The 26,184-nt window shown below is 44.2% G+C and overlaps 1 protein-coding gene and 1 long non-coding RNA gene across 2 annotated transcripts in view; one reads left to right on the top strand and one right to left on the bottom strand.

The window, feature by feature from the left end:
- The window catches only part of OBSCN (obscurin, cytoskeletal calmodulin and titin-interacting RhoGEF), a 233,575-nt gene that overhangs the window by 112,195 nt on the left and 95,196 nt on the right, over nt 1-26,184 (top strand). The window contains exons 52-61 of the mRNA XM_018558648.1: nt 3,319-3,585; nt 6,131-6,397; nt 9,111-9,371; nt 11,490-11,762; nt 12,699-12,965; nt 14,434-14,700; nt 16,344-16,616; nt 17,302-17,568; nt 19,027-19,293; nt 22,676-22,948. Coding sequence (XP_018414150.1) covers nt 3,319-3,585; nt 6,131-6,397; nt 9,111-9,371; nt 11,490-11,762; nt 12,699-12,965; nt 14,434-14,700; nt 16,344-16,616; nt 17,302-17,568; nt 19,027-19,293; nt 22,676-22,948 — 2,682 coding nt within the window. The remainder of the gene's footprint in view (nt 1-3,318; nt 3,586-6,130; nt 6,398-9,110; nt 9,372-11,489; nt 11,763-12,698; nt 12,966-14,433; nt 14,701-16,343; nt 16,617-17,301; nt 17,569-19,026; nt 19,294-22,675; nt 22,949-26,184) is intronic.
- The window catches only part of LOC108788796, a 19,854-nt gene continuing 11,877 nt past the window's right edge, over nt 18,208-26,184 (bottom strand). Inside the window, exon 3 of the long non-coding RNA XR_001941362.1 lies at nt 18,208-18,299. This is a non-coding gene — a long non-coding RNA (uncharacterized LOC108788796). The remainder of the gene's footprint in view (nt 18,300-26,184) is intronic.

The following is a 26,184-nucleotide window of genomic DNA, read 5'->3' as shown; positions in this document are numbered from 1 at the left end:
GATCAGGCTGCAACTTTGTAGCAAGTCACAAAAGACATTTATTAACACAGCCAAGTACTGCACAGACACCGGGGTTTACATGACTGTGACAACCCTGAGCCGCCATCTCAGTCCAGGAAGTGGATGGAGACTCTGGATGATGGCTGATCAAAGACGGCCCCTCTCTTAAAGGAGAACTATGAGGTGAGTGCTTTTCACTCACCTCATAGTTCTAGCCGACCTGTGACAATGAGACTGTCACAGGTCGGCTCAGTAGATCAGGAGGTGAGCGAACACATACCGGATTTCACTCACCTCTCGATCCTGTCACGGCTCTCACGGCTCTCATTTTCTCTAATGAAATTCTACTGGGGTATGGCCAGTTTTACTTAAAGGAGAACTATGAGGTGAGTGCTTATGAGGAGAACTATGAGGCGAACCTCATAGTTCTAGCCGACCTGTGACAATAAGACTGTCACAGGTCGGCTCAGTAGATCGGGAGGTGAGCGAACACATACCGGCGTTCGCTCACCTCTCGATCCTGTCACGGCTCTCTGCCGTGACAGGGGAGGGGATGAATTCCCCCCTCCCCGCTCCGATCCGCCAGCGCTGACTGGCGGAACGGACGGGGGAGGGGGCGGGTATAGCTGGCTCTGCCTCTAGATAGGCAGAGCCAGCTGTCAGTCACTCAGCTGGGCGGATCTCGGCACAATTGTTGGGATCCGTTTCAGCTGCGGCGTCTCAGTATACCGCGAGCTGCAGCTCCCTATATACTGAGCCTAGCGTGACGGGAGGACGCTAGTTTGTGTCCTCCCGTTACCCTAAGGAGAACTATGGGGAAAAGCCCTGACCCCATAGTTCTCCTTTAAAAAGAGAAAATCAGATGAAGGCATTGTCAGGGGGGAGTACTGTAATCTCTTTGATATAGAAATTTAAAAAAAATATATATATATTGTATTTATTTTGCAAGAAAGCATATTTATTTGTTATCATATAAGAATCTTTGGAAATCTTTGGCTACTCATATGTATTTAAAGTTTAATCTAGAATAGATGCACTTACATTTCTATGTTTTCTTTTGGTTTATACATTAACCTCGTCAAAAACTAACATTAGCCCCCATTCACACTGAGCGACATGCGCGACATTGCGCGACTTGTCGCACGACATCGGGCTGCAGCAATCGTGAGCAAAATCGCGCGACATCCGCGCAAAAAAGGGTCATGTACCAGTGACAAGCTACAGCGACGAGCTACAGACGACGTTGAGCTGTAAGATGTGAACAGCTCCATTGAAATGCATTGGATGGCATTGGCTACATAGAGCGATATCGAGCGGAAATATGCGCGATTTTGGAGCGGAAATACGCGCGATAAACCGCTCAGTATAAAAACTATCTCATGCAAAAAGCACAATGAAAAAGGGTTTATAAATATATAATAACTTCTACTACATACTGTATGTACTATATAATATGTACTTCTACTACAATGCTATAATATACTGTCTTATTATGTACTATTATTCTGTACTGCACTATACTAATACTCTACCTCTATACTATACTAATACTCTTTTATACTATACTATACTGCTATTCGTTACTATATTTTACTATACTACTATTCTATACAGTACATCTACTACACTGCTATATTGTCCTATACTATACTATTATTCTGTACTGTACTATACTAATACTTTACCTCTATAATATAATAATGTTCTTTACTATACCATGCTACTACTATTCTGTACTATCCTATACTTCTATGATTCTTTACAATACTTTATTATACTATATTACTATTCTATACCATACTATGTAGCTATACTATACTATACTGTGCCACACTACTAATATATTACTCTTCTTTACTATACTACACTACTATTCTCTTTTATATTATACTACTACTATACTGCTATTTTATACTATACTACTTCCATACTACTATTTTGTACTATACTGTGCAACTCTTATATTACTATCATTTATCAAGCTACCATTCTGTTCTATACTGTACTACTACTATATGGTTTATAATATACAGTAATACTTTTTTATACTATACTATTATTTTACTACTATACTATACTCTACTATATCATACGGCTTTTAAGTATTATACCATTATACTCTTCTATTATGCTACATTATGCTATTCTACTACAACACTCTTACTATATGCTATACTACACTTTACTACTACTACACTATACTCTACCATACTATATTGCTATGGGTAGTTAGTTAGTATTAGTAGTATAATATACACTGAGTGGCCAGATTATTATGACCACCCCATCAGTACTTCGTTGGGCCGCCTCGTGACTCCACGAGATGGTGAAAGGTGATGCGAGGAATCTGACACTGCACTGTTGTCCTTCTGTTGTCTTGTACCAGTCTTGCCCCTCCCCCGTTCTGCCCTAACATTGACTAGTCGCTGACGGCCACAATTCGCACGTTCAGACCCAGATTTTCGTCTGACAGTCCGGTCTTTAAACACTTTAACAACAGCCGCTCTTGAACATTTAACGAATTCTGCTGTTTTGCTGATACTCGCTCCATGGCTCCGAGCGCCAACAATCATCCCGCGTTCAAAGGCTGCTAAATCGCGTTGTTTCCCCGTATCTTCAGAAACAAATCACTTCCACTGTCGTGGTAAACAACCCGCTTCCATATTTATAATGGTCTGGCCCTCTAGCAACTTCAGCGCCAAATTATAGCTAATTAGCCTACAAACGTCAGGTGGTCATAATAATCTGGCCACTCAGTGTAGTTGCCAGTAGAAGAAGAATAACAGTTTACAAGAACATAACAAAGCCTATTTATAAAAGGCTGGATGGATATTTTGCTTATTTATTGCTTATTTTAGTATACTTGTTGATTCCGAAAGCTTATTGATAAGGAAGGAAACTCCTGGCAGTTCTACTGATGTCTGTGATATTTTAACAAAATTTGGAGCCAATGCAGATAAACCTATTGTGTGGATAGACTTTAGCAATATGAATTTATAATGGTTTAGCCCATTTTTTTCCCCACTGCTAATCCCACAGGGGGTTTATAACATCCTAAAGTTAGTGTAATTCATCATTTTCAATGTGGAGAAGCTTATTTAAGTCAGTTCAGTAACTTTTTTTTTTTGCTGGTCTTCTCATGTTTACACACCAAGATCAGGATGTACCGCGCTGAACTTCAATAAACCAAGTAAAATCTGGCAGTACAATAAGGATCTGTAGGAGAATGCAATACTTTTCAATGACCTTTGTAAATCCCCCCCTCTCACGTCTTACTGTATCTGCTATTTATAAATTAATGTTGAATGCTTTCTTCAGCTTTGCCTGTGACCTTCACCCAGCCGCTCCAGAATGCTGAAGCTGAGGAAGAAGGCACCGTGACCCTGAGCTGTGAGGTCTCCAAGCCCGGGGCTGTGGTGGAGTGGAGGAAGGGTAGCCTGGGGCTACAGCCTGGTACCAAATACGAGATGCGGCAAAGGGAGAAGGTGCGGGAGCTACTGATACATCATCTGAGGCTGGAGGACACGGGGGAGTACAGCTGTGATTCTGGAGATCAGGATACCAAGGCCTACCTGACTGTGAAAGGTAATTATATATCTACGTCATATTGTACGTCCAAAAATGTCACCTCATCCACTTGTTGGAAGTATCTACATCCCTTTAACGTACAAATCTTTGTGGAAAACATTTTTGGATCCTTATGGCACTTTTTTACTTTTTTTTCATCCTTTGTTACATCTCAGTGGGGCTAATCTTCAGTAGCCTATTGCTCCACAATAAAAAAAAAAAGTTTTAATTTATTTTAAGCAAAGCAAATGACAAACGCACTCAACACTTTGTCACCAGTTATACAGTAAGGTGCACATGAAATGGGCTTTGAACAGTAAAACAGTAGAAAGGCATCATGGCACACTCACAAACCAGCATGTAAAACAACTTGTCTCACCACTAAGGACAATGACAGAGGTTTGGATACACGTCTTCTGCAGAGGATGTGAAAGCCGCACAGCCGCGCCAAGGCACCTCTTATAGTGCGGTCCTAACTCTAAACTATGAGAGTCTCCATCTTCTCAATCTTCTGCCCCCATGTGCTCCAAGATGGAGACTCTCATAGTTTAGAGTTAGGACCGCACTATAAGAGGTGCCTTGGCGCGGCTGTGCGGCTTTCACATCCTCTGCAGAAGACGTGTATCCAAACCTCTGTTATTATCCTTAGTGGTGAGACAAGTTGTTTTACATGCTGGTTTGTGAGTGTGCCATGATGCCTTTCTACTGTTTTAATTTATTTTAAAACAATGTCTGGCCTTTTCTTTATATCGAATATCATATCATATTAAAAAAAAATTAAACGCTTATACCTTTCATCATGTGCATGAATTTTAATTGTGTAAGCTATGTTTTATTTGTAAGCCATTGCCTACTTCCTAAGACATATGTCATAAAGTAAGGTTCACAGTTTTGAAGCAACATTTAGGTTACATGTCCTTTTTTGTGTCTTATTGTGGCAGTCACGGAGTTGTAAAATACTATCGCCTTTCATCGAATATAGCTCAGTTAACTGTTCTTAAAAAAAATCTGGATGTATTCCTAAATGCACAGAAAGTCTGCTTCCGCGGAGATAGATGCACATAGGGCTAGTCTATGTTTGTATATAGAAATATATTAGGGCTGGGGAAATTAAAGATTAATTTCTCGATTAATCGTTAAACTTTTTGATCGATTAAAATTATTTTGATCGCTAATGAAAACACTCAACTCTCCGCCGGCTTCCGGGAGTCCCGTCGGCGATCCGGTGACGTCACGGACATCAACGTCACCGGACTCCTCCCCCTTCCCCAAGTGGCTCCGTTGGCTAATGAAGGGAAGGGGGGAGGAGTCCGGTGACGTCGATGTCCGTGACGGCTAACGAAGGGAAGGGGGAGGAGTCCGGTGACGTCGATGTCCGTGACATCACCGGACTCCTCCCCCCTTCGTTAGCTGACGGAGCCACTTGGGCCGGTGAGTTTGCCCAAGAAACTTTCTGCACGAGCGCCAGCCAAGGCATTGCCCTATACACATACAGCACAGCAATGAAGTAATAAAATGAACTAGGATTACACTAATCCAGCACGTTATTATTATTCTGAGTTGCCCCACTCAAGCGGCGGCCATATTGAGTGGGGCACGTGAGATTAATAACGTGCTGGATTAGTGTGATCCTAGTTCATTTTATCACTTCATTGCTGTGCTGTATGTGTATAGGCCAATGTAGTTGGATCTGTATGTGCGTTATCATTAATCAAAATTAATCGATTAATTGATTAAAAAATATTTCGATTAATCAAACAGGAAAATTGTAATCATTACCAGCCCTAAAATATATATATACTGTATATATAACATCATTTAAATTAACATGTTGCACTTGCCTGGCAAAGCAAAGGGTTTAATTTCTGTAATAACTAGCAAGTTTTGAAGTCGACAGCAGCCAGGCAATTTGGATTTGCATAAGAATATCAGAGACAGAAGCCTTAAAATTTCTTACAGGGTTATTCACTAAAGTGCCAAAGGATCCAGCTGTAGCTTCGGCTGTTCCTTAGGCTCTCTTTGGCCGCCGGAGCCCTTCAGTTCAGTCGAACTGAAGGGCTGCTGTACGGGCTATTCACAATAGGCAGCCGATGTACGGCTGATTTCGGGTAGCAGGCATGATGTCTCTGCAATGTTATACTTCTATAGCAGGGGTGGGGAACCTCTGGCCCTCCAGCTGTGGTGAAACTACAAATACCATGAGGCATTTGTCTCTGGGAGTCATGCTGTGGCTGTGAGAATCTTTCAATGCCTCATGGGATTTGTAGTTTCACCACAACGAGAGGGCCTGAGGATCCCCACTCCTGTTCTACAGGAAGCCATAAAATTAGACAGTGCCAACCCCAAATTGGCATCAAAATTAATTATAACATATCACATTAAAAAATTGTGTTTTTTTCATTTAAGATTTCTGGAGTTTTACTTCAATCACGTTGAATGCATCCCTGCAACTGAACATGATTGAATGAATAGTTTATCACAGTATATTTTATTTTATTTAAATATATTTTACTTAAATTCTGCATTTTTTCCCCCCCACATTGTTGTCCGTCTTGTATTGTAGTCCTCCCAATAGTGTTTAGCAAACCACTGAAGAATACGGTTGTGGAAGACGGAGTCACGGTGACGCTCCGCTGCGAGACATCCAAACCCAACGTTTCCCTGGAATGGAGGAAAGGGTCTGTGGCTCTCTTCCCTTGCGCCAAGTACGAAATGAGGCAAGATGACACAGTAGCGGAGTTGGTCATCTTCGACGCGGAAGGGCAAGATGCAGGAGATTACACCTGTGATACAGGAGACCAACAGACCACCGCCAACATCAAAGTCAACAGTGAGTGCTACTTATATTGGAATAAACAGCAATTACTAAAGAAAATGTAAACCCTAACTGAATGGAATGTAGAGTGCTCTGTGCAATGTGTATTATAAACACTTGTTTACCTTTTTTTCATCCTTTGTTACATCTCAGTGGGGCTAATCTTCTGGAGCCTCTTTGCAACATGCACACTAGTGACGGCTGCACTTCTCAGGGTGGGTTTCCTGATGGCGACAGCAGCGGACCATGCCTGCATCATGTGTGTTAATAGGCGTATGTAGTTTTCATGACAGGGTGACAATGCAGGGGCACAATTGGAAGACCCTCTATTATTGGGTGAGCTGGGGTGTCCCAAGGCCGGGTGTCACCCGGAGTGGAGACCGGGTGACACCCCGCCGTGACGTCATCGTGCATGTGCGTGACGTCGCCAAGTGCATGCGCGATGACTACACCGAGCATGCACAGCCGTCTAATTGACGCCTGCCGCCGGCCATCTTGGTGATGAATGCCGGCAGAGAGAGGAGGGGAAGTTCACACAGCGGGATGAGGTATGCCGCCGGGTCCCCTCCTCTCTGCTGACACTGTCAGGCTCTCGGTTCCAGGACCGAGTGCCCGACTTTTTAGAGGGGGTGACACTAAAATGACTGTCGGTCATTTTGGTGTCACCCCTCCAATGGTGTCACCCGGGTGCGGACCTCACCCCCCGCACCCCACTTGTGACACCACTGAGGGTGAGGTCACCCTATAACAGGAAGTGCCTGAACAAGAACCTTCATTGCAGGATCAAAAAAGCAAAACAACTTCCTGTAACTGTAATCCTTACAAAAAAAACATTTGCATGCCAATTCAAAACCAAGAGAGTAGCTCAGTGGAATCTGATTTCTGGCTTCAACAAGACATCTATACACGTGTAATGCAAATGGTAACAGTTTAAACACTGTTCAAATTCATATTAGGGGAAACCTATGTGTTGGGGAACCCAACAGGAGGCACCAAGTTAGTCAGGAACTGTGTGCGTCATTAGCAGTGTGCCTCAGGGTTCTGTGCTGGGCCCCATGCTTTTCAACCTGTTTATTAACGACATCGGGGACGGAGTACACAGCGATATCTCAGTGTTTGCTGACGATACCAAAATTGGGAGGGTAATAGAAACAGACCAAGATAGTGTAACATTGCAGGAGGACCTGGATAAAATAGGGGAGTGGACATTAATGTGGCAGATGAGGTTTAATGTTGATAAATGCAAAGTTATGCACTTTGGGATTAAAAATAGGCAAATGGGTTATACAATTATGGGTATGCCGCTAGGGAAGTCGGAAATGGAGAAAGATTTTGTGGTCATTGTAGACCACAAACTGAATAATAGATTACAGTGCCAGGTTGCTGTAAGCAAAGCTAATAGAATCCTGTCCTGCACAAGAAGGGAATGTATTGCAGAGATAAGTCTATAATTTTGCCACTTTACACATCAATGGTTCGGCCTCACTTGGAGTACGTGGTGCAGTTTTGGGCTCCGGTACACAGAAAGGATGTCCTTGAGCTGGAGAAAGTCCAGCGGAGGGCGACCAAACTCATCAAAGGGATGGAGGACAAGAGCTATGAGACACGGCTACTAAATTTAAATATGTTTACGTTGGAAGTAAGGAGATTAAGGGGGGGACATGATTTTCATGTACAAAATGTTCCATAGTCATAGCAACATTAGCAATAAACTCTTTAAGATTAATTTCCGTAACAAGGACTAGAGGCCACCACCTAAAACTGGTAGAAAAAAAATTCAAACACAAGGGGCGGAGGGGATTCTTCTCAGTTTGCGCGGTTAGGGTCTGGAACTCGCTGCCTCAAGCAGTGATTTCCACGAATAGTCTGGAATCATTCAAGAAGCTTTTGGACGACTTCCTGAGAGACCGAAATGTACAAGGGTACAGGTACTCTTAAGAATGAGAACACTCAGGGACCTATACACACACACACAATAGGTTGGACTTGATGGACTTATGTCTTTATTCAACCTCAAATATTATGTAACTGACCTGAGTTTAGTTAGTGGATCGGATGAGCAGATGTTTTGTTAGTTTTATGCTATGGACCTTCTGTACAAAGCCCTCCTGCACTGAACTGTGTTTGGTGCCTTGCTGATTAAAAGCGCATGGGCACACCTGCTTAGACTGTTCCTGGGTGTCTCTGTCCCATGCATGGTTTACCGCTGCTAGCACCAGTTAAGTCTGTCCCCCATATATATATATATATAGGCAAGGCTCCTTTTTTACATGTTTTTCTGTCTATTCCAAGCTGTTCTGCTGAAGCAAACCTGCAATTTACAGAGATGTAGGTAAAACTGACACACACAGATGAATAAATCATAGCTGTGACTCCTTCCCTTCCCTGCCTGCTCTGTTCAGATGGACTCTGTTTAGTTTTAATCTGATAAAGACAGTCTGAAAGCAAACTGTCCCTGCTGTGTTCCTTCAAAGTCATAAAAAATGATCATATGGATTATTTCCCATTTACCGGACAGAAAGATGACATTTTAATACCTGTGATGTTGGCAGGAACACAGCTGTGCAGATCTTGGGAACTCATCACATCCAACCAACAGAGTCCCTGACAGACAAAAGAAACTATCATGGGTTTAATACCCCAGGATCGGCTATAAGTTACGGTTGGACTGACCTATTACTATTCCCACTATATGATGATATATTGTGATAACTTTGTTGTCTTGCAGTTCTCCAGTTTGTGAAGAATTTGCAGAACATGGAGGCTGAAGAAGGCTCAACTGCCCGCCTCCGCTGTGAGGTCTCTGCCAAGATGGCCTCCGTGGAGTGGCGAAAAGGTGCCGAGAAACTACAGGCCAACCACAAGTATGAGATGAAGCAGGACGGCGCCGTGCGGGAGTTGATTATTCACGATCTGGAGCTGGGAGACGCTGGGGAGTATGTGTGCATCGCTCGAAGCAAAAGAACTACAGCCACGCTAACTGTGAGAGGTAGGTTTTGTGTGATATCTTACAGGTCAACTGTTCTTTCATTAATAAACTAGACACGTGCGATTCCTTTTGTTCCCAATCAAAATTTGGACACATCCGAATTTCCGAATCCCAATGTATCCAAATGCGTCTGAATTCGAATTTCCGTTTCGGAATTTCTGATGCCGTCTGAATTTTGTTCAAAAACAAAATGTAATGGGACATGTGACTTTTCTGGCCAATCAGATGCGTTTTTCGGTTTAATGCATCCGACTGGGTCTGAAAACGAATCCTCGTTACGGCAACATGGGAGGCATATACAGTATATACATATAATACTAAAGCTGAGGCTCCCAGACCAGAATGGCATTTGGGATCCGAATTTCCAAATTGCATTCAGGAGCTCCTGAATGCCATTCGTGTCTGGGAGCCTCAGCTTTAGCAATATATGTATATGGCGCCCAGACCCAAATGGCATTCGGGATCCTAATTTCCAAATTGCATTCGGGAGCTCCCGAATGCAATTCATAAATTCGGACCCCAAATGCCATTCGGGTCTGGGAGCTTCAGCTTTAGTATTAATATCTGTTTATGGTTTTCCGTGGTATTCACAACGAATATTCGTAAACTCATCCGAAACTAAAATTCGTATTTCATCCGGAACCGAATTGAATTTCGGATCCGAATCCCGAAATAATGAAATATCCGAACCGAATTTTTCCACAGCTTACATGTCTATAACAGACCCACCCTAAATAATTCACTCCTTCCTACAAGCTCAGCTAAGTACTTCCTCCTGTCCATCAACATACAGAGTCAATACTCCCACTGCAAGCCTAATGTCAGCTGGCATGTAGAAAATTATTTCATAGCATTTGAAGTGGAAAGTGGAACTGTGACCTCGCTATGGACGTTCATATACAGTATTTATATATTCTAAACAAACAGAAAAAACGGTTTAAAGCTAACTCCCACTGACCTCTGTAGCTGCCGGCACTGTGGTGTAATCACAGCAAAAAACACTGTGCTCGTTTTGATCTAGGTGCAAAAACAACAAGGTTATATTTACCAGAACCTTGCGGCCGGCCAGCTGTGACAGCGATCCCTCCTGCCTGTTTCTTCCTCCGCTGCAGCAATGGCATGTCCCTTGGCTTCCTCACGTCCTATACACAGTTTATTGGGCATGATGACTCAAGGATCCTTAGACCGCTGGAGCGGAGGGGGAGTAAGGCTGGAAGGGCCATTCTAACAGCCAGCTGGCTCGGAGGGTCGTGTATAACTTTTTGATTTTATCTTGGTGATGGACGCCGGCAGAGAGAGGAGGGGACAGTCACCCGGCGGGATAAGGTATGCCGCCGGGTCCCCTCCTCTCTCCTGGAACTGTCGGGTGTTCGGTCCATGACCGAGCGCCCGACTTTTCAGAGGGGAGGGGGGCACCAAAATGATTGTAAGTCATTTTGGTGTCACCCCTCCAATGGTGTCACCCGGGTGCGGGCCACACCCCCCTTGTGACGCCACTGCCTGTTCTCTTAAATTTATATAGTCCCCTATCAAAATCAAGTTACACATTTTGCATGTTTGCATGTTCTCCCTGTGCAAAGTAATGCTGGTAGGTCAACTGGCTCCTGTCTAAATTGGCCCTGTATGTGAGATAGGGACCTCAGATTGTAAGCTCCTCGAGGCCAGGGACTGATGTGAATGTGCAACTATGTAAAGCGCTGCGTACATTGTCGGCGCTAAATAAATACTTGTAATAATAAATAAATAAATGCAATTAAAATATAACCTTCAATATTTAATTTGGTGTTTTTTTAAAACTGTACACTAGTACCGGTGGCGTCACAATGGGGGTGCGCCTCGCACCCGGGTGCCACCGTTGGAGGGGTGACACCAAAATGACTGAGTCATTTTGGTGTCACCCCCTATGAAAAGTCGAACACTCGGTCATGGTCCGAGAGCCCGACAGTGTCAGGAGAGAGAAGAGGATTGGGGGGGGGGGCATATGTGTCACCCGGTCTCTGCTCCGGGTGACACCCAGCCTCGGGATGCCCCTGCTAGTACTTCAGTGGCACAATATCTAACTTATGCTAGATAGCAGTACCGTTGATTGTTCATACATCAAATCAATTTCTCTTTTAGAATTGGACATCACCATTGTCCGTGGTCTCAAAGACCTCTCAGTCGTTGCCGGAGAGGACGCAGTGTTCAAGTGTGAAGTCTCCCACGCCAACGCAAAGGACGTGGAATGGATGTTGCAGGGCATTACGCTGATAACGAATGAGATGAATGAGATCTCAGTGGAGAGCGAGAAGGTCCATGTGGTGAAACTGAGCAGTGTGACGCAGGAGGACACCGGTCCCGTGACCTTCAGAGTTGGTTCACACACATCTAAAGCGGAGCTTGTGGTCAAAGGTAACGTTAATTCAATAGTCTAATGACCATGTTTGTCTCTGGTTGAACCACAAAAAAAATGAGTTATGACGGAAAAATGGAACTTTATTATTTTGGATGCTCCTCTGTTGTCTGTGTCTCCCTATACTTTGTTCGTTGATACCCACAAATAATCTTTGTAAAATTTGGATACCCGGTGCCCAGTCTGAAATGTTAAACTAGTAGATTTGCAAAGAGGGTAATGCTGGTCTAATGCTATTGTAGGATATCACTGGGATTCTAGATCAGGGAAGTCAAGGGGTTCAGTTTAATTTTTTGCTGTCTACCCTTCTGTGCATGACAGACAAAGATTGCCTTGGTTGTTAAAGATTTGATGATTCTCTCCAGTGAAAAAAGGTTCAGCAAAGTTACCTAGATATTACTGATTCCCACTGAGCTCATAGCAACCTTTTTTCTAAAAGTTGTCTACATGTTCCATTTCCCTGAAGTGCAAAGTAACATACACTGACCAATACTAACATTATGCATGTGGTCTTCATGTCGTCGGGGGGTGGGGTGTGTCAGCAAAATAACTCACTTTTGCCTTTTAATTTGTTCCCCACATTTCTACAAAATATTTCTCCAGACTTTGAAATAGAAAACCGCTATGCTGACATGAAGTGCAAAAATGGTACAAAGAATTGGTATAAAAAATCTAAAGAACCATAAAAGTCACATTAATTCTCCTGTTCCACCTAACATTATGGATTCCGCTTGAGGGTGTAAGCTATTATTGAAATTCTCTGTGGAAAAATTGGGAGCATGGCCTTATAAACTGGTGAAATTATCCACATAATACACTTGTTTGGGATGTTTTTACCTTAGTTGAAATATGGCAACAATTATTTAGAAGAGCTTCATAAATAAGTGGTTCCAAAATAACTTAATTTAGGTTAAGAGACCTCTTTGTTTTTCCAGCTCCTCTCCCGGTGATTACAAGACAACTGTCTGATGTGGGAGTGGAAGAGGACACCACGGTGGTTCTGGAGTGTGAGCTGTCCCAGCCCGGAGTGTCCCTGGTGTGGAAGAAGGGCACACAGCAGATCAGTCAGAGTGCCAAATACAATATGCTGGATCGTGGCTCTATCCAAGTCTTGCAGATCTTCAATGTAACACCTGCAGATTCTGGTGTCTACACCTGTGATATTGGAAACCAACAGACAAAGGCCAAAGTCACTGTGACAGGTAGAGAGTTTGTATTATTTGCCAAAATGCTACAAAAAAAGATTTTACTCGTTGATAATGTAATTTAGGATTTATCTAGTAGAAGTTAGTCACCTTTAACAGGTCTTGTTCTGTGATATGTCTGTGAAGGTTCTCATTCATCCAGGTCATGGTATATCTGTAAAAAATAAGTCAAGTTCCCAGATAATTTTTGTACAAGTCATTCTGAATTGGATGAGCAGTGAAACGTCTTCAAGAAAAATACAGCAAGTCAGTTGCCTTGACTTATTTTTTACAGATATTGTTCTGTGATGTTGAACAAGCTTCATCCAAGTGGCCTTAGTTCTAACGATTGCCCAAGAACATGATGTAGGTGTGAACGTTTGTGAAAGTAACCCATTCTAATTTATATGATCCAGTCACTACACCGCCATTAAAGTGACTTGGGGTACAGGTAATATACAGGGGTACAGGTACTCCTAGAATGAGATCCTAGTAGGTTGGACTTGATGGACTAATGTCTTTATTCAACCTCAAATACTATGTAACTATGTAACTATAAGTACTGCTGTTCTTAAAGTTAGAATTAGGAATATTCACAGTTTTTGTGTGACATTTTATACTTGTTCACCCTTTATTTGATGCAGCCGTTCCAGTAGTTTTTGAACAGAAACCTGAAAACTGCAGCTGTGAAGAAGGTACTGCAGTGATTCTACGAGCCCAGATCTCCAAGCCCAATGCCCCCGTCCAGTGGAAGAAAGGGGCCTCGGCGATCAAGCCCAGTGACAAGCTGGAAATACGACAGGCAGGGAAGACAGTGGAGCTCATTATACACCAGGCCCTGCCGGAAGACTCTGGGGACTATACCTGCGATACTGGAGAGCAAAAGGCCACGGCCACTGTGACTGTGACAGGTGAGAATGGGGAGGGTCCACAGGTCTCAGAGATTATCAGTGAAAGTGTGCATGAGACACTTTAAAGAGACGCTGTCACCTTGTCCATTCAGAGCAATGTGACAGGGTCCTTTGAAATCCCACCAGGACACCCAGCTATACTATCTTTCTTAAGACTCCTTTATGACCCTTTGTCACGGCTGCCATAAAATATCCAAAAGTATTTCGCTGGCAAATGGCAAGCACCTGACCCTGCTGACCAATGAGAAGCGCTTTTGACTGCGCTGACCAATGAGCTGAGCAATGGTCAGCACGGTCACCAATGAGTGCTCGCCATTTGCAAGTGAAATTCAAAGTACAGAGCGCAGGGCTGCACTACATGGCAGTATGGGGCACTGGCACCGGCTGAGGGGAAGGAGTGTTTGCCAAACTGGTGGAGGGTCCATATTGGAAGGGGGTAATTCCATTTTCCCAAATTCACCTGGGAAAGTGGAATTACCCTTTAAGCAACCTAGGCTGTCTTGACTAATCTTAAATAATCATTGATTAAACAATTCAATAATTGATCTTAAATGCAACATGCTGTCCTTTCTCAGCACTCCCCGTGGACTTCACACGACACCTACAGAACGAGCAGGGAGAAGAGAACGGATTAGTGACACTCAGAGCAGAGATCTCCAAGCCTGGTGCCCCCGTACAGTGGAAGAAAGGTGGAACGGCCATTAAAGCGAGTGCCAAGTATGAAGTGAAGCAGTCTGGGCACGTGGTGGAACTTCATATACACAAGCTGCAGCAGTCCGATGCAGCCGAATACACATGTGACACCGGTGACCAAAAATCAGTGGCTGCAGTGTTTGTTAAAGGTGAGAGGGGAACTTAAGGGGAGCGTTCAGTGTGCATAGCTGTGAGCCCCGGGATTGTATTTTTATCAGTGGATTGTAGGCCAAAAATTTCTTATTGAGCTGCGAGGTCCAGTAAACTCCAATGTGGTAGGGAACACCAATAAATTCAGCATGCGTCTCAAGAAAAAAAATATACTAGAAAGCAGGGAGTGTGACCGAATACAGAGATAAGTTTTATCTACAAGAAAACTTTTTTTCCCTGTAACCACTTAGGTTCTGAAGATGATCAGATGACTAAGAGGGTTATTCACTAATGAGCCGAAGGATCCAGCTGTAGCTTCGGCTGATCCTTCGGCTCGCTTCGGCCGCCTCTGCCCTTTGGATCAGTCAAACCGAAGGGCTGCTGTACGGCAGTGGCGTAACAACCAGTTCCACTGCTGTACGGGCTATTCACAATAGCCCATACAGCAGCCGAAAGCAGCCAAGCAGCTCAGCCGAGCCTAACGCATATGCCGTAGTGACAGGCGAAGCAGGGAGAAAGGTCGGCTGAAGGGCTGACCTTTCTCCACGCTAATGACAGCTGGGCGGTGCCAGCCGGGATCTCACGGCTTGCTCCGCCCAGTTGTAATGACAGATCAGCGTCCCCAAATGACTTGGAGACGCTGATCTGTCATTAAACAACAACAACATGATGCCGCATGGCACTCGGCTATTTACTTACTGCCATTCGGCCCCTCTGAGAATAAGGGCGAACGGCAGCAAGTGAGCTGCCGGAGCTTCGGCTCAGCAGATCCAGATGTTGGATCGACTGAGTCGAACTCCTTCTGGACTTTGGCTCAGCCGAACATGCAGAGCATGTTTGGCTGACCGAAGGCAGCCAATGTACGGTTGATTTCAGCCAATGTACGGCTGAAATCAGCCGTACTGAGTCGGAGTGGATAGCCGAGCAGCGTTCGGCTCAGTTATTCACTCGGCTGCCTTTGTCAGCTAAGTGAATAACCCCCTAAATGTATTGGGTCTTGGTTAATTCTGTGAGGCCCAAACTATCTAGTGATATCATGAATCAGCTCCTTAAAAAGACACTAATGGGATCACTCCCAAAACTGTGGAGGGAAAGATGGCTATTTCCCCTCTGGGCCCTAGTTTCATCTTCTGATGTCACAACAAAACAGTTGAGTTCTGTCCTTGAGACGTTATTCATTTGCACCAACTGTTACGTTTTCAGGACAGACTTTTGTGGGTAGGAAATGCCGACAGATCTTCCAGCAACCCCTAATGTTGGCCTTCAGACAACCACCAACCTCAGACCTAAATTAATCCATAGAAAACTTAATTTCAGAATCACAAACAAGGGAACAAAACCTTGCAACAATAAATGTTTTGACCAGCAGTGCCAGGAGGGAACATGGAGCCGGCTTCCCGGCCAATCAGGAAGCCGGGCAGCGAGTCATTACCCGCCGCGCAGCTTTCTAATTGCCCGGAAAGCCGGCTCCATGTTCCCTGCTGGTCAGAGGAGATCTCCTTCTGACCTGAAGTTCCGTTATCGGGCGTAAATATCAGAGCATTTGGGCGAGTACGAGTACTCGCGCAAATACTCGGTATCGGCACAGATAACGATACTAGTATCGGTGCATTCCTAACGTACACACTATTTTTTGTTTCAGAACCAGAACCTTATATACTAGATCAGCTACAGAAGGTGTCAGTAGAGGAGGGAGAAGACGCCATATTCAAGTGTAAGGTGTCGAAGGATAACGCCCCTAATGTCCAGTGGTTTCTGGCCGGAGTTCCACTGCAGAACAATGAGATGAACGAGATTTCTGTCCACAAGGGAAAGATCCACACCATGACCCTGAGGAAGGTCTCCCTGGAAGATGCAGGCTTGGTCAGCTTCAAAGTCGGCCAGAACAGCACCGAAGCAGAACTAGAAGTTAAAGGTAAATACAGTGGGGTCGAGAAGGAATTTTTGGCTTTCCCCTGTATGGCAGAAACAGGCTACATGTACTCCAGGGTTCCCTTCCTCTAGACAAAAACTGTTGAGAAGTTTCTGGGTGGTGGAACTTGTATGTCTTTTGTTTGAGTTACATTCTCTATATATCCCATTCTGTATACTGTGCTGGAGACTTCCTTGCATGGTGAGTTGTGCTTAGAAATCTCAACAGAGTTTCCTATAGATATAACAAGCCAGTGCCAGGTTTAACCTACTGACATCCTCCCAGGGCCGGATTTCCCACAAGGCCAACAAAGCCCGGCCTCGGGGCAGGAGGGAGTAGAGGGGCAGCAGGGGTGTGGAATTCCTATCTCCTGATGCCCAGGACATGCATTTCCGGGTGCTGGGTGGGTAGTTGTTTTTTACATTTAGCCCTGCTTTGGGCAAGCCGAGCTAAATGTACAGCGGGGGAAGCCGCCGCTTGTTTTGTACAAGTGATTCCGGCGATGTCACCGAGATCACTTGTATGCAGCCTGCGGGTCTGCCATTCTTGATGGGGGGGGGGGAGGGGGCGCATTGAGGAACCTGGCCTTGGGGCAGCAGAGAGAGTAAATCCGGCCCTGCATCCACCTATACCTATTTACCTCAGAGAACGCCATTGACATTCTACCCCTTCTTTTTTAAAACCTCAGTCGTGGTGCTGACAATTACAAAGCACCTGCAGCCAGCCGAGGCAGAGGAGCAGGGAAGCATCACGCTGGACTGCGAGCTCTCCAAGACCAACGTGGCGGTGGAGTGGAGGAAAGGATCTCAGGTGATCAAACATGGCGGAAGGTACGAGATCACTGTGAAGGGATTGGCTCATAGTCTGCGTGTTAAGGACGTCGTGCTGGAGGACGCAGGTGAATACAGCTGCACAGCAGGCAGCGAGAAAACCTCAGCCAAGCTACGAGTGAAAGGTAAGAAGGGGAAATCTGTGCAGAAAGAGATGACATCTACTCTTTTTTAAAAGCTGAACTCTGGGCACAAAAATGTTTATTGAGATATATTTTTCAATAGCCACAAAAAATATAAATTCATATATACTATATGCACTAAATGTCATTGCAAACCCTGTGATTAACTTGTTAAAGTAGCAGGGACATCATTACTGTGCTGCACATAGCATAGAGCAGAGCTGTGGGAGGGACCCAGCAGGCTCCACCCACTACAAGCTGCCTGCAGGACACTACATAAGAGGCGGAGAAACAAGACCAGTCACCCTCCACATGAAGAGAGAGCAGCAGTGAGCGGTCTTTATTACAGGAGGGGGCAGAGACAAGACCAGTTACCCTGCACAAGGAGAGGGGGCAGTAGTGACCGGTCTTTATTACAGGATGCTCCAAGTCGCACACTGGATTACTGCACAGATCTGGAATAAACACAAAGCTCACCAAGATTCAATGAAGAATACACATGACTCTTGCTGGTGCTCATATGCACCCCACACAGTATGGCTCTCATCCAGAGGACACAGGAGCAGACAACACACACCTGCACCATAAATGTGGTTCTATTTATGTCACTGACACACAGTGCGGGGAGATCCCTCATGTGACACAGTGCAGGGAGATTCCTTCTCTGACTTGGGGACAGCGGGTGACACAATGCGGGGAGATTCCCTCTTTTGACTTGGGGACAGAGGGTGACACTCTGTTGGAGTTTTAAATGAATCTAAACTACATCTGGGACAATGACACAATATAGGTTAGAATGAGGATTGGCTGTATGGTAAAAATAAAAGATTAACCTAGCTTTGACTTAACTGGATTCTCTCATTGAGTTATAATAATAAAGTCAACATTCAAATTATTTTCAGCCCTTTGCTGCCCCTTAAAGCGGCACCCAATCCTCCTGTACTCATCTCCCCTCAAGCAATGCGACGCCTGTACGCTCCTTCACCTTTAGGGGTCATCTTTTTTGGCTGGGTTGGGATGACGTCACTTCCATGCATGGCCATGGGAGTTCACTTAACCCAGCACTAAGGGGTGTGCAGCTCAGTCTACATTCTAGAGCAGCGGTAGGCAGATCCTGGCCCTCCAGCTGCGGTGAGACTACCAATGTTTTCATGCCTCTGCCTTTGGCATTCATGACTGTGGCTGTCAGAGTCTTCCAATGCCTAATGGAATTTAAAGTTGCACCACAGCTGGGGAGCCAGCCTACCCCTGTTCCAGAGCATCTTGCAAGGAGGAAGGTAAGAACCCTTTTTTGTAGAAGTGTATCTCTTCTGCAATAAAAATCCTTCCTGCTTGCAAGTTTTTAACTTCCAGGCTAAGTTCGGCTTCAACCTGTGGCACCTCAGGCAGCTGCCTTGTCCTTACTATCTGTAGGCTTCATCAATGGTTTCTCTCTGCTCATTGTGAAATGTTGTGTTTCAGCCCTGCCTGTAGTTTTCACACAAGAGCTCTGCAATATAGAACCGGAGGAGGGCGGAATGGCGGTCCTACAGTGCCAGGTGTCCAAAGACGAAGCTCCTCTGGAGTGGAGGAAAGGAGCGCTGGTCCTACAGCCCAGTGATAAGTATGAGATGAAGCAAAACGGCACTTTAGTTGAACTAGTGATTCATAACGTGGACATGGAAGATTGTGGCCAATACGCCTGCAGCACGGATTCCGCCCAGACTACCGCCTCCGTCTTCGTACAAGGTAACGGAGGGGACGGGGTGCCTGATGTAGTGCTACAAAGATTTTGTCACATTTTTGTTTTGGTGATCACATGATTTTATGATATAAAAATGTTCTCAGTACGGTCCTGAATTGACCTCTATAACGCCAAAGACAAAGCGGGATATGAGGATAGACACTCGATGCTCTGTTCTCCATAGAGTAGTAAGAGCCTCTTATGCATATGAAGTCCTCCTCTGTTATAGTAAAGACAATCGGCAGTCCAAGGTCAGCAACGAGTAATCAGAGGATAAACGAAGGAGACAAGAGCAAATTTGGGTCCAGGCAGAAGATCAGGAGGGGGCAGCAAGCTAAGAAGGGTCAGACAGTCCGGGTCAGCAATGAGAAACCAGCAGAAGTATAAAGCTACTGGCCTAAACCCTGTAAGATCCATTAGTAGAGGATCTTCTGGAAATCCTGGCTGGGATTCTCAGAGGAGAACGGTAAACCCTGGCAAATATTCTGATTTGTACCATAACAAGGTGTTAATTTCCTACAAGCTGTAGTTCCTCCTGGTGGCCACTGTTGGGCACAGTAGTGATGTAGGAGCCAGCGGACCGAACCACAGACTGCAAAAGGGCCAGGAATCCAACGCACCTGGAAGTGTCAGATTCTGCAGATTCTTCAGTCCAACAACCCCCTGGAAGCATGAGATTGTCTGACTGCTGAGCTATATCTCTGACTCGGGAGCCGCATATATGCAGAGAGACCTCCTTTTCCACACAAGGGCCAAAGGTCTTTCTCTACAGCATGATGGCAGGGAACACGTTTCTCTGCTCTTTCTAAAGAAAACTAACTTTGCACACCTTTTGTTTTGACACATCTGGAAAGTATTTAAACTGAAAGTTCAATCGGCCTTTAATAAGCAGTAATTGAGCTTAAAGGAGAACTATGGGGTCAGGGTTTTTTCCCCATAGTTTTCCTTAGGGTAACGGGAGGACACAAACTAGTGTCCTCTCATCACCCTAAGCTCAGTATACCGCGAGCTACAGCTCGCGGTATACTGAGACGCCGCAGCCGGAGCAGATCCCAGCATCGATGTCGAGATCCACCCAGCTGCGTGAGTGACAGCTGGCTCTGCCTATCTAGAGGCAGAGCCAGCTGTACCCGCCCCCTCCCCCGTCTGATCCGCCAGTCAGCGCTGGCGGATCGGAGGGGGGAATCCAGCCCCTCCCCAGTCACGGCAGAGAGCGTGAGAGGTGAGCGAACGTCGGTATGTGTTCGCTCACCTCCCGATCTACTGAGCCGACCTGTGATAGTCTCATTGTCACAGGTCGGCTAGAACTATGAGGTGAGTGAGAAGCACTCACCTCATAGTTCTCCTTTAAAGACGAGCCATCACTGGCCTTTGTAGGTGTTGGCACTATGGAGTAATTCTTCCTCAAAGTTTGCAGTTCTGCTTCCCCCAACTTCAGGTGGGAACAGGCTTAACAAAGGGGGTTTCACCCCTGAAACCGTGCCACTTCCAGGTTCTCATGGGGGTTGATAATACATTTTGTTAGGTTATGTTTAGAGGATACTTCTATGTAATCTGTGCATCACCATGTCATGGTGTCTGTACATGCGTCCATTGCATACAATGGCAGCATACAATGTACATGCACCCATTGTACGCTGCCATGCTGTATTCTGCCTCTCCTGACATGTGACATGGAGTATAATTCTTCTGTGGATTGTAGCAAACATTTACAGTTATAAAAGAATATCGCTACAGTACATACTGTTTTCTGGTGAGCTTATTGCATTTGAATTTCTCCACAGTGCCTGCGGCTACAGAGGTCAGTGGGGGCTTGTTTTGAAGCTCATTTGCTGCTTGTTAAGAATATGTAGATTTGTGAATATTTGACTGTCCATAGCCTGGCCACAATTCTACTTTTGCCAAAGGGAAGACATTTACCACTTTATCTTGCACTCATTTTCTTTTATAATTAGATCTGCCACATTTTAATCATAAACATTTTAATGTTGTAAGCCGACATTGACTAGATATAAAAAATTGCAATTTAGGAAAACCATTTATAGAAATGCGTTTTTACTTTTTTTTTTAGATGTTACTTTTTTTTTTTTTTTTAAAAGGACCCTTAAATGTTACACCAAGTTCACTGTGTACCCCACAGGTCTTTGGTGAATAAGTCAGGGATACCTTGTTATGTTAATTGACGAAAGAAGGAAATCTTTATTAAATAGTTTAATAGGCTCTAATAGTTTCTTATTGGTCATAACATATTTTTACCAGTCACCCAATAAGTAAATATGAGATTTTCTTATTGGTTTAAAATGCCATAACGATTGACTAGAGGGAGTCATTTAAAAGAGAAGTATGGGGTAACCTTTTTATCCCATAGTTCTCTTAAGGGTCTCGGGAGGACATATACTAGCGTCCTACCGTGACCCAAAGCTCAGTATATAGCGAGCTACAGCTCGTTATATACTGAGTGCACCGCAGCCGGGACGGATCCCGACAATGCTGTCGAGATCTACCCAGCTGTGTAAGTGACAGCCGGCTCTGCCTATCTAGAGGCAGAGCCAGCTGTGCCCGCCTCCTCCCCCGTCCGTTCTGTCAGTCAGCGCTGGAGGATCGGAGCGGGGAGGGGAGAATCCCTGCTGGGAGCGGTAACTAAGAGGGAGATGATCGGAAAGTGAGTGAGCGACGGTATGCATTCGCTCACTTCACGATCTATAGAGCTGACATGGGACATTTTCATTGTCACACGTCGGCTCGAACTATAAGTATGAGTGAAAATCATTCATCCTTATAGTTCTCCCTTAATTAAGGAGTCCCCTTTTGTTTTGTTGCACTTTGACCATAAGCAGCGCAGGAGCTTGTAGGTTGCTAAAGGAAGGGAGTAAAACTGTTCAGGGGTTCAGAGGACAAGTTCACCTCACTGGGGGGGAATGCGTGTAGTTGAGCAGAAATCTTCCCGATCTTGGTTGAGTTTGGATTCGGACGTACTGATTTGCTCGTATATGGTCATAATTTTAATATATACATTTGAATACATTCCTTTGTAAGGCTCTTATCATTTTAAAAGCGTTTACTACTGCGGGCTGTATTCCCTGTGGTCATCAAACTATTGCTAGATTTTGTCTTGTCTCTCCATGCTTCACAGCTGATCTTTAAATAATTGAGCAAACTCATTTGTTTTACTTGCCTATAAGACAGATCAGTTCACGTTTATGCAATGTATATATACTGTATATATAATGTTTCACCTTGTTCATGGTTAGTATTGTCTTGACTTTGTAGGATATTGTGTCAAAAGTCTACTAGATTTGTAATAACTGCAATTTTGGTCAAATAAGGTATCTCTGTTTTTTACCATTGTTTGATGTTTTTCTTTCTAATCTTGGAACCCGTCACCAGAGAGTAACGTAGACATAGTGTGCGCATTAAAGAACACAGATGTCTTTGCGGGGGAGACGGCCACTTTCTCCTGCGAGCTGTCCAGTCCGTGCGCGCGGAATGTTCAGTGGTGGCTGGACGGCTCGCCCCTCCAGAACAGCCCCGTGAATGAGATCTCTGTGCACGGAGGCACGGTCCACACCATTACGCTAAAAAACCTGGGGACCAATGACTCTGGCGTTGTCACCTTCAAAGCTGGCTCTCTCGTATCTTCTGCTAAACTGTTAATTAAAGGTATTTTTAAAAAGACTAACACGAGCCTAACCGAGCTGGTTTTAACAACCTGCTAGTGTTTTCCCTATACTAGGCCCACCACCGGTGAATGGGATGCTTGGTTCTCCCACTACATGCTGTGGTTCCTTCCCGCTTACTGCTTCATTAGTAAAGAGTCCCTGAGGCACACTTACAATGCATTGGCCGATTAGTGGAACCACAGAGGTCAATGAGAGACACAGGCATCCGGCACACCTGGAAGTGTTGGATTTTGAAGAATCTACCAAACCTTCTAGTTCTGCAAGGAACGAAGATTCTATTCACCGGCAAAGGACTGATAAGCATTATGATTGTAGTTTTGAGGCCTTTCTGGGGGTTTTCGGTTACACAGAGGTCCTCTAGCCATTGTGCAGAGGCTAACAACAGCTTAAAGTCTATGTAAATGATCTGTAAATGGTCTATAATTTTGGAATGTTAAATATACCATCAAAATCAGCATTTTGCCCTATCTGTTCAATAAGTGCAAAAAATACCCGTCGATCCTGCCAGAAATTGCAAGTGGGCTTGCAAGTTCCTGTGCACTCTGTAGGGTTCTCTCAACAAGTGTTATTAGGCCTGACCAGTTCTCTCAGTAGAATAGAGAACACCTCCCCCATATGGTATGGAGATAAGAAGAAGAGTTGTTCTGCAGTCTTGACACACTTCCTCCATTGATGCAATACAGTGCGAGAACCTTGTCACCCAGGGACAGTAGATATGTTCTTGGCAGGATCACCAGGTAAACATAGTGGGGAGAAAAAAACGGAAAAAAACGGAAGAAATAAACCTAATGCTGTCAGTAGACCTAAGAACTGGTAAACTGCATTATATTACATTCATGTTTTTGAGTTCACATGCACTTTAAGCTGTTGGTATAAAGGTCAACTCCCATTTTCTCCCACAAGCTCATGCAAAAAAATTGTTCTAGAGTCAGAAAGTTATTTATAGAATTTCATAAGTAAAAAAAAAGTAGAAAAAAAGATAAATTGAGTTCAAACTATCTGTCAATTTATTGATAAATTATGAAAAATGATAATATAAATGTTGCCACCTTTTCCATAGAAGCAGCCTGACTCCTGGGTGAGGGCATGGTATCCATGTATATATCTTGTATAGACTGCATATCTTGGTTCCATTTCCGTCTTCAGTCCCATCTCCCCTTGCCTCGAAATTATGTCACCTTCTCCCTGATACAAGCTCTAAGCTGGTGACCAGCAGACCTCCTCACTTTCTGAAAAAGAGGGACACCTTCTAGCCTGAAGTACCTGAATTATATCAAATCCAAGGCCCATAATTATATGTATATGTATGTATACATCGATGTCGAGATCCGCCCAGCTGCGTGAGTGACAGCTGGCTTTGCCTATCTAGAGGCAGAGCCAGCTGTACCTGCCCCCTCCCCTGTCCGTTCCGCCAGTCAGCGCTGGCGGATCGGGGAGGGGGGAATTCATCCCCTCCCCTGTCACGGCAGAGAGCCGTGACAGGATCGAGAGGTGAGCGAACGCCGGTATGTGTTCGCTCACCTCCCGATCTACTGAGCCGACCTGTGACAGTCTCATTGTCACAGGTCGGCTAGAACTATGAGGTTCGCCTCATAGTTCTCCTCATAAGCACTCACCTCATAGTTCTCCTTTAAGTAAAACTGGCCATACCCCAGTAGAATTTCATTAGAGAAAATTTATCCTCAGAACGCTCCTTCGATTTTTCAAAAGTTGATTGGGGGTCAAATCGATGATCAATCGACCACAGTAATAAAAAAAGGACCGGGATGGAAATTTTTTCTTGAAAGAACAAAATTCCAACAGTGAATGTGATTTTTCATTTGGTAAGCTCCATTTACAGGTGAAACTCGAATAATTAGAATATTGTGCAAAGTTCATTTATTTCACTAATGCAACTTAAAAGATGAAACTAATATATGAGAGAGACTCATTACATGCAAAGCAAGATAGTTCAAGCCGTGATTTGTCATCATTGTGATGATTATGGCTTACAGCTCATGAAAACCCCAAGAACCCCAAATCCACAACCTCAAAAAAGTAGATTATTACATGCAATCAATACAACAAGGATTGTACATAGAACAATATCGGACCTCTGAAAAGTACAAGCATGCATATGTACTCAGTACTTGGTTTGGGCCCCTTTTGCAGCACTTACTGCAATTACTTTTGCACGATATTCTAATTATTCGAGTTTCACCTGTATTCCAAGTCAAAATAAAGATCAAACAAAATTTCGGACAGCATTGATGAAGTCTCTGTTGGCATATAGATTTTGCAGTATTTCGATTTTCGGGATTCAGGTCCGAAAATCAATTCGTTACGGATGCGGATGAAATTCGTTAGCGCTAGTCTGTACAAACGTTCGTTTCGTTTTCATTCGTTCGGTCGTTTGTTCGTTGCAGCAAAGTGACATTTGAGGGAAACATTTTTTTTTTTCCTCAAATGTCATTTTGCTGCAACGAAATTTCGTCCAACAAACGAAAGTTTGTCCAGACTGCCGCTAACGAATTTCGTAAAATTCGGATTCGGTATAGCTGTATTTCGGAATTCGGATAAAACAAGTCGCACATGTCTAGAACGAAGGTTTTCAGAAAAGTGACATCTCTCAATGGGGTGAGCAAGGAACTTTGATATGTCGCATGGACTCCCAGAGGAATATACTATATACTGTAAACCTTACTCTCAGTTGACAGTCAGAACAAATGTTTCTATGGAAAGCCGGTGGTGTGAAAATAGCCATTTGTTGCAAAAAAATTTAAAAAAATGCAATGATATTAAAATAATTCGAAGTGAGCACTCATTTCAAGGCAGATCTGATTCGAGGTGTCACGCAGAAGGCTGTACTATATCTGTATTGTGTTGTGGGTAGTAATATTTCTAGAGGAGGTAAAACACTAGTAGTGATCTAATACTTTGTAGCAATATAACAAATAGCTCAACAACAGCTAACCCTATTCAGTGTAAATCTACTTTATTACAACAAAGCACCAGAACTCTGTACATGGACGTAGATTTGATGTAAAAAAAGATCCCAAAAATTGATTAGAATGGCAATATAATGTCTCCCACAAAGGTGGCAATTGCAAAATGTAACGAACATATATATTTGCAGATAGTGTGTTGACCGGGACTGGGGACCCCTAGGGTTGCAAGGTGCAAGGCAGAAGAGCTAACCACTAAGCCACTGTGTTGCCCCTAAAGTATATATATATA

The sequence above is a fragment of the Nanorana parkeri genome, unplaced genomic scaffold (assembly GCF_000935625.1).
Source record: "Nanorana parkeri isolate BGI_ZX_2015 unplaced genomic scaffold, ASM93562v1 scaffold351, whole genome shotgun sequence".
Taxonomy (NCBI): domain Eukaryota; kingdom Metazoa; phylum Chordata; class Amphibia; order Anura; family Dicroglossidae; genus Nanorana; species Nanorana parkeri.
The sequence above is the reverse complement of the archived record's forward strand: the minus strand, read 5'-3'. Positions and strand labels throughout refer to the sequence as shown.